Below are 19,354 nucleotides of genomic sequence, written 5' to 3' on the forward strand. Positions count from 1 at the left end.
TAAAATCAGCCCCTTTCCCATGAAACATCAGCAAACATTTTGACGGTCTGGCTTTCCCCCCGCTGGATTTCTGGAGTCTTTACCCCCCCCCCCCCCCCCCCCCCCCCCCCCCTCTCCTCCTCTACCCCACCCTCCCTCCCTTTCACCCTTATTCCCACCCCCCCCCTCTCTCTCTCTCTCTCCTCTCCTTCGCCAACACCACCCCTCTCTGGGCAAACCTCAGATCCTCAACATCTCCTGTGACGGGCAGTGGTCACGGAAAACACAGAGCGAGACGAGGGGAGAGCGGCCGAGGAGGGGGAAACGTGCACTAAGCCATTTTACTTGGAGGAGCCGGTGTCGTTGATGGGAAGAGGATGCATTGCGGGCTGCTGGAGGAGCCTGATATGGATTCCACAGGTCAGTCCTCTGAAACTCTCCTCGTGTGGATGTTTTTTTGCAGAAAAATCTGCGTCCGTGCAGAAACTGTGAGAAGTTGTACTGCTGCTGCTGCTGCTGCACCCCTATAAAGTCCTCAAACTTTCCCCTCAGTGGTTCAGGGCCACCGTCTGACTGCTTCTATGCTCGTTTGAACCTTTTACACTTGTGAAGTGGTCGGGACAGGAGTGTTTTTTATGTCTGCACCCGATGTGAGAAGCTGTGTCACAGGACACGATGTCCACTTATCGAAGAGAATATCTTTAAAAACTAAAAGTGACTCAGACGAGATGTTTCTCGCTGCTTTTTTCAGTTTTTATAGTCGAACCGGGCACAAATCATTAGGGTTGTGGAGGAAAAAAAAAACAAGTGCACATCATGTGCACCTGCTTTTCACTTATGTTGTGATGAAAACTGGCAAACAAAGCCATGAAGTCAACTTTAAAACTGAACTTTGATCAAAAGGCATTGATTAAGATATTTTTTTTCGACGGGATTTACTTAGCGGTGAGGACTCATTTGTGATTGATGAGCAAACTGGACTGACTCATTTATATGTCGTTTTAGTGCAAAAAGTGGCTTTTAAAAATTAAATTGAATAGTTATATTAAGCATTCATAGTTTGTGGCTTGGTGTATTTTATTCATGAATGTGGTGTCAGTAAACGAGTGAACCTTCGTTTCACTTGTTCATCAGATTTAATCCAATTATTTAGAGCCCCAACTTATCTCTTCTTGTGGCAAATGAAGCTTAAGATCTGAGCCTCTGAGGAGAATTAGCTCCACTTCAATAGATTCACAATTTCTTTTTTTTCTTTTTTGATTTACCAGCTTTTTTATTTTTTTTTATTTTACTACTCTTTTTAGTTACGGAAACAAAAACCGATGATAAATGTTGAAAGATGTCCGAACACTACTGTGTGTGACATGTTAGTGGTTGTAAATGCTTCGTTAAAATGCAAATGTTTCTAAGTGGAAAAACAAGTAGAAACCTTTATTGGTGCAGCAACACGACGGTTAAAGGACATATCTTTCAAAAACAAAGGACGACATGATGCGAAGCGTCAACAGCCCGGTGTTGTGTTTTGGGGGCTTTTTGTTTCTTTCACGGGGCTCAAAGTCTGTCGTCGTCGTCGTGGAGGTGCAGATTCCTCGTCGGGTGTTAACTTTTGAAAACTTTTCTCCTCTGAGTCGCCTCGGAAAAGCTGCAGCAACAGGTCGTCCTGCCGCTGACAGCAGCTTCTGGGAAGGTTGTCAGTTTGTTTACAGAATGTGAATAAAAAAAAAAAAAAAACATTAAAAAAAAAAAAAGTGCATCAAAAGGTTTTTGAAATAACTGACTTGTTTCACTTCAGTGCTGCAAGAAGTGTTGAGGGAGTTTTTCCTGCTCGTTTCCATTTCAGGTTACATAACAGCTCTTTTAAATCTCAGGATGCAAAAGAAAACTTTTTTTTATTTATTTACTTGTTCTTTTTATGACATTTCTGTGGCCACATATTTTTTTTTTTTTTTTTTTGAAAGATCTCTCAGTTTCTAAGCTGCCAGATGAAATCCGAAATGACTTTAACCCTGTTAAATAAAACAGAATTTCCCTCAGGATATGCATTATGGGCTTCCACTATCTCAGGCCGTGTCAACATGAAAGCGTTGGGTGATTTTGGCTGCTGCCCGCTCACAGAAAGCACACCAGTTGAGCTATTTCTAAGTCGAAATTAAAACGGGACAATGGCCTCTATTCCACCAGGCTGCTTCAGTAATGCGCACGGGCTCTTTTAAGCGAGTGTGTACGCTCGTAGTCTCCTGGGAACAATGCTGGATTCCTGCCGTCCTGGTGAAAACCTCTCAAATAGAGCCATGGCTGCACTGCTAGCCCATACAATCGATTGTTGTCAGCTAGGCCTGTCACATTAGTGACATTTAAAGTGTCCTGTATAGCCAGTGATTTGCGCTGTTTATGTAAATACAGCTTTGGCTCTTTTCTGCTGCAGGTGGACATGAGGTCACTCCAGAGAAGGAAAAAAAAAAATGTTAAATGGACATTCTCAGTCTCACTGTGAACTTTTTTTTTTGGGAGGGGGTTTGGGGTTGTTTTTTAAGCATGTTTTAGTTGGCGCCGTAGCCAAATTACATTTATTCACGCCCAATTGTAAGATGATTGAAATTCGACATTGTGAAGTTTCACTTTTTTTTTTTTACCATCACTTGAAAACAAATAACACGAGATGCATTCGGTGTTTGGCGTCGGACTGAGAGGTGACGGTGTCGTCCTTCGTGTCTTTCGATAGAGAGCTGGATTGAAAGGTGCCTCAATGAGAGCGAGAGCAAGCGATACTCCAACCACACGTCTCTGGGGAACATGTCCAACGACGAACGTAAGCAGGAACCAGCGCAGCCACACACACACACACACACACACACACACACACACACACACACACACACACACACACACACACACACACACACACACACACACACACACACACAAACGTGTTTAAATCACTTCATGAATTATATACTCATTCATTATTATTTCACAGAATGACTCGGATTCTCTTTAGACAGTGTCTCTTTGTGTTTCTGCTACACTTTTGTTGATTTTGAGCTCTCAACTGAATTCAGCTGTTTGCGTGTTGTTGCACATTTCAGATGAAGAAAAGGAAAATAACAGAGCCTCCAAACCTCATTCGACACCAGCTACTCTGGAATGGTGAGTTATTTAAAAAGGTTTATAATTATTGTGTAGAATTGTATGAAATGCATCTAAATTGCTTCAGCAGATCTCAGAAATGTGTATGAAAAAAACCCCCAAATCATTCAGTATAGATGTGTTTATATGTACAGCCTCATCGCAGACATCAAGTCAGCCTCATTATAACTGATACTCACATCGCAGCATGATTTATTTATTGTCATAATGTCACTCTGCAGTAATAACGTGCACAGAAAACATTCTCTTAATGATTTACGTCTCGTGTCAAGACATTTCTGAATTATTGTGAATCTTTTGTATTAGCAGTTACAGCAGTTACCCCTTTTTTAACTAAAAAAAGTGTTTATTTCATGACTTAATATTAAAATATTCAATCAAATAACAAAATATATTGATGTAAACTTTTATATGTTGTGTGAGGAAATTATTTTTAAAGTCAGATCAGCAATAGGAAAACAGCAGCTTTTGTGTCAAACCTTCAAACTCCAAAATGACTTGTGGTTTATGTCTGACACACACACACACACACACACACACACACACACACACACACACACACACACACACACACACACACAAATATTGTGTTCTTTGCGCAACTTAAACTTAAACTAATGGTATTTCTATAATCCCTCATAGTGCGATTTTATAGATTCAAGTCACAGTTTCTTTAATTATTAAAACATAAATTTCACCCATCTAACTAAAGTTTTTCTCTCAGTGTTTGTGTTGCTGTTTGTTTTCTCCATTTTTACAATGACTGCAATATTTTCGTCATTAATTAAAATTCAAAGCACACGTCACAACTTCATTTGTAACCAGAGCTGCAGATTAAAAATAAAAACAGGATTAAACTGTACATATACAATATTGTGCAATAGATTGTGTCCACAAGGCGTAATGTGTTTTTTTAAATGGGTATTTATGTTGATTTCATTCAAAAACAACAAAATAACCACAAAAGCTCAGAAAGACGTGTAACTTTTAAATACAGTAATCGTACAGGTATACAACAGTGAAGTCATTTTTAGAGGCTTTATTATCCAACTAACAAATGAAACATGCACGTATAAATCAGTGTGTCAACTAATGAACATAGTAAAGGTATTCTATGAAAAGCAACAGATTCCCAATATACATTTCAATGATCAATCTGTCACTCCTTCCAGTTTTGGGTGCTTTGTCATTTACTATTTTTTTAATTGTTACTTGTGTGATGTACAGGTTGGTCAAAGTACTTTGGTGAAAACCTTTTTTTTTATATGTTTTATATTATAGAAGAAGCACTTCAGTAACATTTAAACAAGTTAAACCATTAGGCAGCAGATTATTTCCCAAACCAACTCAAAGAAGCGCATTACTGGTGTTCTGCTCACAAAAACAAACCATTGACTTCTCACGTCTACATACAGCTGCACAATTCTAATTATTCTCTGGGTTAATTGATTTACATGGACGTTGCTTCACTGAGAGTTAAAAAGTTAACAAGTGTCAGTAATGGGACCAAATCCATTTTAATGTAATTCTTCTTACTCGTGATATCACGTTGTAAATGAAAAATCTGTGAAAATCTAAACAGGAATTCAACAATAATCACTGATGTGATGATGCTGGTGTTCCTCATGGTTCAGTTTGGGGCCCGATGTCATTCAGTCGTTTCCATTTTGTTACTTGTAAGATGGACCGATGGAGACTTTAGCATATTAGAGTTTAGTACAACAAAAAAAACACCCAAAACTTAGATGGTTTTTGTGGTTTTTGTTGTTGTTGTTGTTGTTGTTGTTGTTGTTGTTGTTTTTCTTAAGGCAGCAGCTCCACAGCTGCATTAAAGTTGATACATTTTCAAGTTGGACAATTAGGGGGCAAATGATCACCACAGCAAAGTCAAAGAAACACATTCCAGGTTTCTTTGAGTTGAAGAAACAACTGCTAAAGTACAGCAGTCGTGGCGCACAAAATATACAAACGGCTACACACTTTTGTTTTGGTATTATTTGGTTGAGAGATGGAAGTTCTGTTGCTTTATAGAGATTTAAAATAATTCACATGTATACTTTTTTAAGAGAAAATCCATTGTACAAGTCTCCTGTGTGGATTACAAACTATTTACTGAGTTGGTTAAAAAAAAATTTAATCCTCATCAAATAGTGATGTGAGACGTCACCAAACATTTTTATGTGTTTGCAGAAAATCAAAATACATTCAAACATTTCAGAATACATAACAATGACATAGGTAACTGATTATGTCTCTATTAATAATACTATTTATCATGTATTCCTAGTGGTTTACGATGTATAAGATGCTTTGTTTATGATGACATTTCTTACTGTTTAATGTCTAAAGAGATCATTTATGCTCAATTTAGACACATTTGTTATATGTGTTGTTTGCAATGTGCAAATATAGGTGTGCTTTTATTCAGACATGTGCTTGTGCATCTTGTATGTTAGTCCTGTGGATAAACATTCAGAATACATTTTCACACTTTTATTCTGTATATTTTGTACTTTGTTTTATGTTTTTCTCGAGACACACCTTGATTTTAAGGAGGTCCTGCTTGATGCCGACCTTCTTAATCGTATCGTCTCGTTGTTGACTGACAGTTGTCGCTGTCGTTGACAGGCTAGAAGAAAACTACGAGATAGCCGAAGGTGTGTGCATCCCCCGAAGTGCTCTGTACATGCATTACCTCGATTTCAGCGAGAAGCACGACACGCAGCCGGTGAACGCGGCCAGCTTCGGAAAGGTGAGAATCGAAAACCGGGCGAAGCTGAAAACCTTCGATTCGAGCTCTTCCTCGTCGGGATTTTGCCGTTGGCGGGAAGGTTAAAGTGTTTTTGGAACGACTCGACAAAAAAAAGACAAGCGGTAATGTTCTGCACTCGGGCGGCCGCGTGAGCGTCAGTCTGACCACGGCGTGGCCGGCCTGGTCCGGCGCTGCGGCTCCTGGCCGCATTGGAAGCTATCTGGACTCAGTGTGAAGCAAAGCTCGCTCACTGAACACATAATCTCAGAGCCAAAGGAGATGTGCTTTCGTCTGTTCCCACAACCCCGAGAAGTTCCTCAGCCTTCCCCCTGTACCCACAGAGTCACCCCCCCCCCCTCGGCCACCCCCGCCCCCGCCGCCGCAGCTCCTGTCGGAAGATATTGAAAAAGAGAAGGGGCCTGGATTAATGTGTAATTAAAGGAAATTTGGAAGGGTGAGATGTTGCGGAATGTTAGATCAGTGGCTGGAGCAGTGTGGGTGTCCTTTAGGAAGGCTTCATTGATTCGGGACAAAAAAATGAGAGAGGGCCCGGACTGCCTCCCTGTCTGCTCATTTATCAAGCGGGGCCTGACAGAACTTCACAGCTTGGCCTCTTTTTTCATCCCACACAATGGAGAGCTACACTGTTGCTAAAGTTTCTGCACCAGGAGCTGGATGGAGGAGCCAATCTCTTTTTGGACAAGGAAAAAAAAAAAAAAAAGGAAAGAGAGACAGAAGGAGTAAAGGATGGGTGGGTGGATGTCGGTAATACCCCCCCCTCCCCCACCCGGACGTCATAAATGGTTGACTCTCAAGCTTTCTCTCGCCATTCGCTTCAACACGGATTACACTGCGACGCAAACTTTATTTATACTTGCTCACAACGTACTGAAAATACAGTGCAAGTGTTATTTATCTCTACTGCATCCACTGTTGATCACTTTTAAGCTTAAATAAACCACACTTTTTTTGTTTATGCTTTAAAAAAGAACTTTTCTTTTTCTTCAACTATACGGTGGGAAGTTGAGTGGGGGGGGGGGGGGGGGGGGGGGGGGGGGGGGGGGGGGGACCAATATTAGATTTTAAAACTACACGTCTCCCTGTACTTGTAGCGCACTCACAGATTTTCACTTTCTTCAATAAATAGATCATCAGGCAACAGTTTCCGGCACTAACTACCAGAAGGCTGGGGACACGAGGCCAGTCCAAGTAAGTTCTGTCAGTTTGTTTTCTTTACTGACTTCTCAAACTTCTCTTATTGGCACCAATATGGATAAAAAAAAAGAAGTCAACAGAAATGCTCAAACAACAAAAGACTTCATCACTGAACTCAGTCAAGGTTTCTGTTTCTGTTTAATGGATTCCTAATGCTTATTAATGTTTTCTGAAGTAATAAAACAGTCACATTTGTAATGGTGTAACAGTGCAGTACAACAATTATCTAAAGAAAAAACCAATTAAGCCTCGTGATACAAACAAACTGGGTGAAAACACTGAGCACATTTGTGTTTCATGGTCTTTTTCTTGTGTGTGTTATTTTTCTAACTTTGACGTCAGATTTTGTTGCATCAGTGACCTGTTGATGATGTCGGTCTGACGAAAACGTAAAAACATCAAATAAAAGCAAAAAGAGAAATCAAATCCTTCCTGGCGGTTTCTCAACAAACACCTGATCACAGTAAACGTCCTCTTTGAATTTGCTCTTTATTCATCTGCCTTTTTTTTTCTTCTCCCCCCCCCCTGCCTCTCTCAGGTATCACTACTACGGCATCGCGGTGAAGGAGACCTCCCAGTATTACGACGTGATGTACTCCAAAAAGGAGCGGCGTGGGGTGAACGAGACGGGAAGAAAGAGGTCACGAAGCAGACAGTGGCGTATTCACCGCGCTCCAAGCTGGGGACGCTCCTGCCAGAGTTTCCAAATGTCAAAGACCTAAATTTGCCTGCCAGCCTGCCAGAAGAGAGGGTAAACAGGAGTTTTTTTTTTTTTTTTAAAGTCCATCCTTACAAGTGCCCCTCCCCTTTTAGCCCCCTCTCAACTCTCCGGGGCCGCCTCGCCATCCCCGCGCCCCCCTCCGGCTCTTTTATCTGCCCCGGGACCTTCACTGGCTCCTGCGTTTAGAGAAGGACCTTGAGGATTTATATGCTGGCTCCTCACTAACTCTTAATCTTTTGGGGGAGATAATAAGATCTAGCAGCGGACAAAGGACAGGCACTAGCTGTCCCGGCTTTTAAAAAGGAGGGGAGGGGGGGGGGCGCCATGATTTTAAATGGTTTGTGTTTTGCTGATCTCTAAAGCTCGTTTTATATTACTCCGGCCTAGACCTGTAACATGTATTTATTGCTCCACATGCTTTGTTCAAGATTTATTTTCTTGTTTTTGCAACTTTTTTTTTTTCTTCTTTTTTGGAATGTTTTTCCACCCAAAGAGGGGGAGAAAAGCTGTTTAGCTTTGTGATGCAATTAGATTTAATTCCGTGTTGTTTTCTACAGGTGTCAACCTTCATCATGATGTACAGGACGCACTGTCAGAGGATCCTGGACACGGTGATTCGGGCCAACTTTGACGAGGCAAGCGTTTAAGCTGTTCGTCCGTCCGTCCTCGCTCTCTCGCGAGCTTTCTGTGACTGAATGCAAAAAAAAAAAAACAACAACAAAAAAACCAAACTCCTCGACTCCCGCAGGTCCAAAGCTTCCTGCTGCACTTCTGGCAGGGCATGCCCCCTCACATGCTCCCTGTCCTCGGCTCCCCCACCGTGGTGAACATCGTGGGCGTTTGCGACTCCATCCTCTACAAGGCCATCTCCGGGGTGCTGATGCCCACCGTACTGCAAGCACTGCCTGATAGGTGAGCAGCTGCTGTTTGGACGGCGAAACGAAATGCACGACCAACACAAGAGCAAAAAATTAAATGTCGTAATAGAAGCAGGCACGTTGTAATGTTAAGAATAAATATTGACTCGCCAGCTCCAGAGCGGATGCAAGTCCCGACAAGGAGAAATTCATCAGTGTGATACTTTTTAGCTTGAACGTTCCTCCAGATTCCAACCCGACGGTTCTGCTCTTTCGTCCACAGTTTGACTCAGGTTATACGAAAATTCGCCAAACAGCTCGACGAGTGGCTCAAAATAGCACTTCACGACCTCCCGGAAAACTTGAGGAATATCAAATTTGAACGTGAGTACAAAAGTCACTCAAACATGATCGTCCGTACGCCTTTTTTTTCTTCTCTCGTCGTCGGGGCCCTTACGAAATTAACCGTGTGCGCTTTCTCCCTTTTTTTTATATTTCCAGTATCGAGGAGATTTTCTCAGATTCTGAAGCGGCAAACGTCTTTAAACCATCTATGTCAGGTGCCTGTCGTGGACTGAATGTTTTTTTTTTTTTAATAAAAAAAAATCCATATGAAAAAGCAAAGCTGATAAGCCTGGGTGCATCATATTGTGGATTTATCTGTCCGCAGGCATCGCGGACGGTGATAAACAGTGCAGACATCACTTTTCAAATGCTGGAGGACTGGAGGAATGTGGACTTGAACAGCATCACAAAGCAGACACTTTACACCATGGAGGACTCTCAGGAGGAGCACAGGCAGCTTATTATCAACCGTAAGTCCTCGCGGTTGGGCTGACTCCACTTTCACAAACGCAGACGCGAGCGGCCACTCTACTTTCGCGCCGCAGCGGCACGACCGAGGGACGATCCTTCCCACGACCAGCAGAGTCAAAGTGTTAACGATGGAGAGCGAAAGGTTAAACAAGTTCACTTTCCTTTTCAAACACCCTGCAGAGCGTCCTCAAGTCCCCGCGGCCTCGCCGCCCCCCCCCCCCCCCCCCCCCCCCGAGTCCGGCCTGACAGGTTCAGAGGTCACCGTCATGTTGGAGCTGATGTTTGCATCTAAATCTTTGTTGTTGTTGTTTTTTTTCTTCTTCACTCAAGCCATGTAAAGCTTCACCTGACCCGACGTTTGCCCTTGTTGTCACAGTGTATCAGGAGTTTGACCGGCTTTTGGAGGAGCAGTCTCCGATCGAGGCCTATATCGAGTGGTTGGACTCTATGGTGGATCGTTGTGTCGTCAAGGTCAGAAACTGGATACTTTCCTCTCTCGCGGTTAAAAAAACGACGACAAAAAAAAACACGCTTTTAAAATTCATGCGACTCAGCAGATTTTGCGAGTGTCAGGCCCCACAGATGGAAGAGGAAGTAGGAGTTTAGGAGTGATTTTAACTAAATATCTGAAGTGCCTGCAGAGCAGCACTCTGGTAATCTCCCCCCCCCCCCCCCCCCAGACACCTGCAGCTGAAAGCCCCCTTCTCCTCTGCACGTCTTCCTTAGACCCCGGGCACTTACGTTGCAATCCTCCCAAGTTAATGATGTCTTCAAGCTTCCCATTTGCGTCCCATTATGTGCCAGATATGGGCTTGTAAAATGTGGTTGCCCCGGCAACGTCGCGGACCGCCCAGACAATAGTTCAATAGGAAGGCGTGTCCCCGGGGGCAAATTAAATAGTTGACTTGTTGACATGTTTTTCGTTCCTGAGGGTTAAGCCCCAATACGGACCCAGGGGTTAATTCTACCCCGGCATTGCCACAAACCCCCCCCACCCACCCACCCACCCACCCCACACCCCCTCTTTTCTCATGGAAATGTTCTCTCTAGGTGGCGGGGAAGAGGCCCGGGTGCCTGAAGAAGGTGGCCCAACAGTTCCTGCTGATGTGGTCATGTTTTGGTACCAGAGTCATCCGGGACATGACCCTCCACAGTGCGCCCAGCTTTGGTGAGCCGCCGGTGCCTTGCCGTCGTTTGAGATGGGGGGGGGGGGGGAAACACACAACTCATGTTGAGTTGATTGTCCATTCAGAAAAAATAAGCTTATCCCCAAAAGCGATGTTTGATATTTCATAAAATCAGTTGTATTTGTTCACACACAAAAAAAGAAAGTGAATAAAGCGCTTTAGTTTATATTTTGTGAGTGCAGAAGTAACTTTTCAACTACATAAAAAAAAGAATGTGTGTGTATAATATGCAGTTTTGCAGATCAAATTAATTCAGTATTCAAAAGTAATTTTGAGCTATTAAACATTTCTACATAAAAGCACAACTTCAAAGAAATATTTTTACTTTGAGAACAATGATTTATTTCCCTTCTGTCAAAAGTAGTTTTTTGTGGAGATAATGTACCTTACCAGATATAATATGCCTTACCAGATTCTGTATAAGTCTCCTTACGGCTTCATATTTATTTTAGAATATTTAGTTTTTCCTCCCAAGTACCCAAAACTCATTCCTCAACAAACAGTTATATTTAGTGATTTAAAAAAAAACAAAAAAAAAGAAACCATCATATGTACAGCAGATCCGGCGTTCAGTTACAGCCCTGCTTCGTTTGACTTTATTTGTCGTGTCAATACATCATTTCCGAACACCAAGTCAACATTTCAGGCGTCGTGTGCAGCGTTTAGTTAGTAACACGAAGAGAGGAAGAACAAATGAAGCAGCCGCTGCTTTAACAGCTTGTCGTGCACAACCAAGGTTTGCGAGCAGTAAAAATTCAAGAAAAGAAAATGGCTTCTTCTTCTTTTTTTTTTGCAGCAATGTCTTTCGGCCTGTCTGTGAATATCAAAGACACAGCTGGTTGCAGAGTTTTGATAAAGCAGGTCTCTGTGCACAAACAGCTAATTAACAAAAGCGCGGCCCTCCCCTCTCCCGACGTGTTTGCCTGTCTTTTCCATTTTATGACCGGTCAGTACGACACCCCCCCACCTCCCCTTCCCCTGAATGGTCGCAAGTGTTTATTATGCACGCGGCGGTCGGAGCGCCCCGGCACAATGACACAATTGTGACACGCTGCGAACTCGTCCCTGCGTGCGACCCCCGGGGTCAGCCGACATATTTTCTGGCACCCGAGACCAAGCAGCAACCCGCTTCCTTGCAAATGGCCAAACGTCCGTCCTGTCACCGCGCGGGATGTGACGTCATCCCGTCACATTGGAAATGCCTCGTAAACCCAGGTTTCATTCACGCCGCGCGCCCGTGACACGAGCATCACGTCAGACTTATTATGTTCCCATTATTCTCTCATATGTGCTCACTGGGGGGGTTAAATACTCCAACCACACACGAAAAAAAAAAAAAAAAGCGAATCGAAATGATCTCAAGCGAAACTAAATGTGGAGAGTTAGTGTATAAACTCAGTTTTTAGTACAACCACACACACACACACACACACACACACACACACACACACACACACACACACACACATGCTTACCCTATTTTGTGTGTGTCCACAGGCTCTTTCCACCTGATCCACCTCATGTTCGATGATTATGTTCTTTACCTGCTGGAGTCCCTGCACTGTCAGGAGAGAGCCAACGACCTCATGAGGGCCATGAAAGGTGGGGGGACTCGCTGGGATGCGACAAATTCAAACGTCTGATAAGACCAATGGAAATTTGCCCGCGTATGCATTTTATCTCCTGTTGAGAATATATGCTACTTTAACCACTATTTCTGGTGAAAATATACTCAGATGCTTTAGTTTTTGGGACTGTATGATATGCTTTAGGGAGATAAGATAAAAAAAAAACTTTACAGCTTCACATTGATGTTGGAGAAATAATGGGGTTTTTTTTTGCGTACATGTTGACTTGTTTTGAAGAATTTGTGTTTTAGGTCATGAAAAAAAAACAATGAGCAGATTAATCAGCTATACAAATTATTTTCAAAATACAATATAAACCGAATTTAGACCTAATAAAATATATCAAGTCGAAATGATGCCTTACAGAACAGCCCCCCCCCCCCCCCCCAAAAAAAAAGTTTTTATAGTGTTGAGTTGCTCCATTGAATTCAATTGAAGTGAAATTACAGCCCAACAAATTAAACTTTGTCTGTATTCACATTAAAACTGGTTTGCTTTCTTAAAAAAACAACAACTTTGTACTGAAAAATATAAATTTGTCTTTCAGCTGTGCCTCATAGTATTTTGAATAATTTTTTTTTGTTTACAGTTACCTATCAAATAATAATAACATAATTTAAGTAAATTATCACAAATTCCTTTCAGGTGCCTTGTTAGTCTCCACATATACTGAATCCAGTATGTATTTTCGTAGCTTTGCACACTAAACGTGCATGTTTGCATCTATATTTCCCTAAAGTGTTTTTTGTTTGTTCTTTGTAAAGCACTGTAAGTTCGGCCGTCTGATTGTAGGTATGAAAAAGAAAGGGAAAAAAAGCGCAGTTTGCCGTCAAACTAACTTCAGGTTTTGTCGACTAAAAACCTCCTCTCTTCCTCCACCTGATGCCTCCCAGCAGAACGAGAGGAGGAATTCACCTTGACGGAGACGACGGCCACCCCTCCCTCCCCGGGGTCCTTCTCCCCCGCTCGCTCCGTCCACTCGGTGGGCGTGTCCTCCGCCAGCTCCCCAACGGCGGCCGTGTCCCCGGAGTACACGGGAGTGCCGGCCACCACAGGTGAGTTCGGGACGCGCACACCCATGCGGAGTTTTTGACAGGTCTCACTGCACGTAGTTCCCCTGCGCCAAAACGTTTGTCCCTGTGTTCGTATATGTCGTCTACCAGGCGCTGTTCAGTCATATACCTGGTCCCTTACATACACAGTGACAACAGCAGGAGGCTCCGCTCCCGAGGCCGGACCGCAGCTGTCCTGCATGAGGAGCAGCGCTCCGGCCCCCCCTTCATCCTCGGCCCACAGGATGCCAGTTTACACCCACAGGGAGGAGCATGGGTAAACTACCGCTGCTGCCGGAAATCTCACTCTCCGGGTTTTCTTCGGAGGCCTTATTTCCATTCAAAACACCCGTTTTTTTTTGTTTTTTTTACCTTCGGTTCAGGTACACTGGTAGCTACAACTACGGCAGCTACACCAACCAGCACCCGCACTCCATTCAGAGCCAGTACCCCAGTCTGTCCCACGAGCCTGCCATCCCAGCCCCACTCCACTACTCCGCCTACCACCGCTCCTCCGCACAGGTCAGTCCCGCTCGCTTTCTATTGAACGATCCACGTGAGCCAACTAAATGAACTCATTCAGTAAAAGTTAAAGTCAAAAAGGATCCATGTTTTTGTAAAAATCTGACACAAACTGCTGACATAGACCTGCGGCAACATATTAGTAGTTCTACCAACATGAATAAGAATATTTGCGCAAATGCTTGAATTTTTTTTAATGGAACTAATCAAATGTGTGCAGAACCTGTTGTGCATCCGCACCGGTTTAGCAGTGCAACACGAGCAACGACTGACAACCAAGCAGATCAGTGAGAGCAGCAGTAAAACGTTTGCGTAAACACGCACGCGCAAAATGGTGGAAATCCGGGATTTAGTCTCAAGAGTAGCACCGTGGACCGATCAGACGGGCCTCACAGCGTCTGAGCCGGGCCTCCAGGGGGAATAAAACAGGCAACTGAAGATTCAAATGTGAGTGGAGAGAGGTTATTAAGGGACGAGACGCAGCCGCTGCTGTTGCCGTGAGTGGTGTGAGTTCACCCTTACTGGTGGTAATTTCCTGTCAAGGGCCCTCCAGCCTCCGCCGCCTCTATGGTGGGAGGAGACCAGCCGGGCCTCGGCGCTCGCCTGTGTTTCTTAAAGTCCCAGAATTCTCCCTCCACACGCAGCGGAAGCAGACATGTGAAAGGTGGCCCGGATGATGGGGCCAAGAGGGGCCCTGCTCTGTTACTCCTCTTTCCAGCTCTCAATAGTCTCTTCATCTGTGCGAGCCAGTGGCCGCCGAGCGGGGCAAAGGGGGCGTTTATTAAAATATTGTTATTCAATGGTCTCTTTTCTGCTTGTGAACAAGAGGCGGCTGAGCCGTCGGCCCTGCGCGCTGACCGTCTTTTTCCATGCCGCGATCCCTCATAATGGAGTCGACTGTCGTGTTTATATTTAGTGACAAAAAGGAAAAGGGTCCCTACTTCCACTTCTTTTTTTATCGACCCGTCTGCGCTCAAATCAGGCACAATGCCTGCACTTTGTCAGTGTGAGAGGTTGAAGATGGAGTAAAAAAAAAAAAAAAAAGTCAGATCTCCCATCTGTTCCACACATTTTTTCCGTCAACAGACTGATGCAGTCAGTGCGTTTGGTCTCCACAGGCAACAAAAATAACACAGGAAAGCCACTTTCAGTATGAAAACCCTAATTTTCTTAAGTGGGTTAATTTTCTATTTTGAACCACTGTGGCACAACTTGTGAAGCAATTTCCCCTGACAGGAAATTACCATCGGCAGGGTCAGTTCACACCCGCTGCCACATACTTAATACCGCATCAAATATGATGTCATCAAGGCCACAGCCGCCTCTGGGGACACCGAGGTCACGTCTTTGTGGCCTTTATCAAATCCCTTTGTTTATTTCTGCACAGGACGGCTGGAAAATATAAGCATTTAGATGTTTTAACCTGTTACTATAGAAGATACACACTTCTTATTATTATTATTCTTTTAAACTAGTTTTACTGTCGTCTTTGTTTTCTTAAGCTCTAAACAAAATAAAAAAACAGACATTAAATATCTATCCATACCAGGGGCCTCCTATTCCAGGCCTCGGGGGGCTGCTGTCCTGTACATTATATCTCTCTCCCAGCTTCAGCACATGTCGGTCTGATGCTGATGTCATTGTCAAACTTGTAAAAAAAGAAAGCGAAGTAACAAGCCCCATATCAGGTGTGTTGCAACTGGGAGAAACCTAAAACATGCAGGGACGCCGGCCCTCGGGGCCCAGAATGGGGGAAACCCTGAACATGTACAGATTAAAAGCATAAAGACAGAACAAGATGTCAAAAATGAGTCGAGTAAAACTTATATATTCCTAAATATTCCTAAACAGTAATGATCTCTTTATACATCTAAGTTTTATGCTAATTATTACCATACATATTTACAGTCAAGATAAATTTAATTAAACTAAAAAAAAAAAAAAAAGAGTAATAACAAAATGGATTTGAATGCTACCCAACATTGCAGATAGTAGATAATCCCAATCTATCCCACGAGGTGTCCCAGATTAACGATTACTTTCATTTACTAGTCTTATAGTCAAATTTTTTTTCTCACATTTGACACTTATGTTACCTTAAAATGTCAGAAACATCGTACTATTATCTTGTATAGTAAAAGAAAGACACTTTGTAGTGATTGTGGCTTCGCTTTAAATAGCATCTGCGTTACAGCAAGTCTCCTCTCGGTGTTGGAAGTCTGTCCAGGATGTAATCTCTTCACCAATGTCAGCCGGGTGAATTTCCATACAACCCCGGTGTGTGGACGAAGCAGCTATAAAATCCTGGGCGTGATTTGATTTTGCGAGGGATAGCGAGGACTCCACCCCACTCTGGTTACCCCCCCCCCCCTTCCGGTTGAATTATGTGTCTTCTGGGACACATGGATAAAAAGCTGTCTCCTTTTCACAATAATTAAAGATACTTAACTTGCAAACTAAGCAAATCCAATAACTGTATTTTAAAAAGAAAACTCTTACGGATCGAAGGATTATCGATTCCTACTAGTTCGTGGTCCATTTGCGTCACGAATAACTTGTTTTAATATGCTTTCATTTGATTTTGATTTGCATTTAGTTCTAAAAAAAAAAAAAAATGTTTTTATGAAAGTAAATGTTACTTTCTTTCTTCCACATTGATTTTTGTTTTGATTTGTTTAAAACGACGTCCCACACCTTAATATAATCATAGTAACAATCCTTAGGAGGGATGCCTTTCATTTGCTGAGCAAAAAAAAAAAACGTGTGATACACTTTAAAAAACTTTTAAGAAAATTCCTGCTGCTATAAAAAATAAATAAAAAATCCACCTTCTTCATATTGTTTCAATGGTGATTGTGCAGCTATGCTGAAGGCTCTCTCATCGTTTATTTTTCTCCTCCACAGTATCAACTCAACGGCCAAATGTCCCGAATGGAGCCTTGCTTGATGGGCAGCACTCCTCGGTTGCACCCGGCGCCCGGCGCCCCCAGGTGGCCCGACGTGTCGCCCGCCAACAGCTGTTACACAAGCCCACCTATGCATTCTTCCCGCTACTCCACCTCCGGGGACATGTACTCTCCCCTCGGCCCCCGCAGGAACTCGGAGTACGAACACTCGCAGCATTTCCCCGGCTTCGCCTACATCAACGGGGAAGCCACCACGGGCTGGGCCAAATAGCCTCCCAAACATCACTCTGGACATTCTAGACGAGCTCCAAAAAAAAAAACCCTCCGAGCCAGTCGGATGAAACGGCTCCGAACACTTCCAATCGCGTGCATTGACGAGAAAGAGAGAAAAAAAAAAAGAAAAAGGGAGCAAAGGGTCAAAAGTGCCAATCTGAGGTTATAGGAATCAAGGTAGGGACGATCTGACAATTAGTAGAAACTCACTACATCAATCGTGGTGTGACTTGCGCAGAGGTTTATCAGAATTTCTTCAGCCGTTGACGGGAGAAGTTGTTTTTTTTTTTTTTTTTTTTTTTTTTTCCAAAAGACATATAGAGTCCAAACTTGCAGCAAAATCATTTAAAGAGTGCAATGCTGCTGCCAAGCTGTGCCTTTGTTTTAAGGAATGTACACCTCTGCAAGAGTTTTCCTGCGTCAGTGTTACACACACACACACACACCTACAGTCGTCTGGAAGCCGCGATGGACGACCTCAGTGACGCCGTCCGCCCCCCTGCTGTGGCTCAGCACTCGTGCCGCTGATGCGTCGGTGTGATGATGTAAACTGCACTGCCTTAACCCTCTGGTGGGGTGCCAGTCGCCCACAGCAGCATGAAGCCAAAACATCCTCGGTTACAGATGTGAACTCAGAAAAAACTGGTGCGTTAAGGTGTCGCCATCTTGGATAGTTTGTTTCTAATGATTGAACGCTGTAACTCAAGAACAAGTGTATTCTGTTGCAAGCTTCTCTGCTGTTTTTCCTGTGACTATATATTTTCTGTAACTTTGTAACATGGTGTATCCTTTATTTTCTATGTTACAATTGGTACTTTGTTCTCTGTTTTGTATGGTTAGTAAAAGATGCATTAACCTAGGGTTGTGTGCTTTATAATGCACTCAAAGCTACTGAGGACCTATTACCCTATGGGTATTTATAAGAAGGGAAGATATCAAAGTGTACAGTAACATAAAATCTAGTCACTTTTCTGTAAATGAAAGCACTGGAGACCATCTGTGGTGACTGTCAAACTATCACAGTTGAATTTGATGTGTATGTTTGGGGGGGGGGGGTGTTGCCACATAAATAATTTCACAATTTAACACGTGACGTCATTTTTTTTTTCCCATATGGGTTTTTTTTTTTTTTTTACCTTGTTTAGTCAGTCTGTGGAGGAATCTAGAAAACTACTTGCATGGAATGATTAATATCATGAAAATAATGAACCCAATATCATCATTCTTTAATAATATTCACACTCTCACTTACCATTTTTAGTCATATTTTTTTTAATTTTCCATAGAATGATTTCAAGTAAAAAATTCACACATTTCCCTTATATGTTTACAAATGTTTTCTGGAAGTGACTCGTTTTTCATTGCAACGATCCTTCACGTCTCCTCGTGTTTTGCTTCTTTTAAAAGGAGCAGAGATGTTTTCCTGGGCTTCTCTCTGAGCTGATCGTTCAACTCTGATGTGACAGCACATGGCGGGGGGTTGGGCCGCGGGCCGAAGGGCCACGCTGCATAAAGAATTAGATTTCTATAGGGAGAATGTCCTGCTGTGTTGGGGTCATTGCACCTCAGTCCCGTGACCTCTGACCTCCGACCCCCAGCTGAGGTTTGTATTTTATGAGAATGTAGAACCTTCGTGTTACATCCTTTGAAAGTCCTGCAGGATTCAGATTCAGAAGACGTGTTTAAGACACACACGCACAAAAAAAAAAAGTCTGCTGTTCATGGAGATTTAATCACCTGACCCCCGAGTGTCAATATCAATATCCGCTGAAAACTGCAGAATCGGATCAGAGATCTGGTCGTCTGTGAGGAACGCGCTGCCACATTAGGCACTTTCATCTGATATCAACCAAATCATCTTTCACACGGGTCACAGCAGGCTCATCCTTTATCCTTTTTTTTGTTTTAAAAAAAAATCTTTCAAACATAATCACATTTGTCTTGTCTGTGATCAATGATCTTTTGGGGATCAGGAATATTATGTACAAGTAAGATTACCTGGAAGAAAAAGAAACAAAAAAAAAACTCCTCATTTTAATGTCATAGTTTCAAACCGGATGGACTGGTGATGAGGGCGGAGCTGCGTTCACACACATGCAGTTGGACTGAAATTAGGAACATATTGAAGATAATCCATCCACTGGCTACTTCTAGTAATCGTACTTTTTTTTTTTTTTTTTTTTTAAACCACACTGAGCTTCTCTTCTTTGTCAATCTACATACATTTATATGTGGCCATTACAAGTCAATAACATTCAGTCTTCAGCACTCTGTACCTTCCTGCAGGATCTCTGGTGGC

At 43.0% G+C, this 19,354-nt stretch overlaps 1 protein-coding gene across 1 annotated transcript; it reads left to right on the plus strand.

Moving 5' to 3' along the window:
* Positions 1–356: 356 nt before the first annotated feature.
* rfx4 (regulatory factor X, 4) lies at positions 357–17,156 on the plus strand (the record flags this gene model as incomplete). The annotated part of the gene is given in 19 exon segments (XM_080504647.1): positions 357–399; positions 2,702–2,788; positions 3,066–3,126; positions 5,755–5,878; positions 7,026–7,087; positions 7,632–7,689; positions 7,695–7,844; positions 8,372–8,449; positions 8,563–8,726; positions 8,955–9,055; positions 9,173–9,231; positions 9,342–9,486; positions 9,864–9,958; positions 10,538–10,655; positions 12,172–12,276; positions 13,196–13,357; positions 13,466–13,631; positions 13,738–13,876; positions 16,781–17,156. Coding segments are annotated over 19 exon segments (2,190 nt in total). The 3' UTR covers positions 17,054–17,156.
* Positions 17,157–19,354: the final 2,198 nt, after the last annotated feature.

The sequence above is a fragment of the Blennius ocellaris genome, assembly GCF_963422515.1.
Source record: "Blennius ocellaris genome assembly, chromosome: 11".
Lineage (NCBI taxonomy): Eukaryota > Metazoa > Chordata > Actinopteri > Blenniiformes > Blenniidae > Blennius > Blennius ocellaris.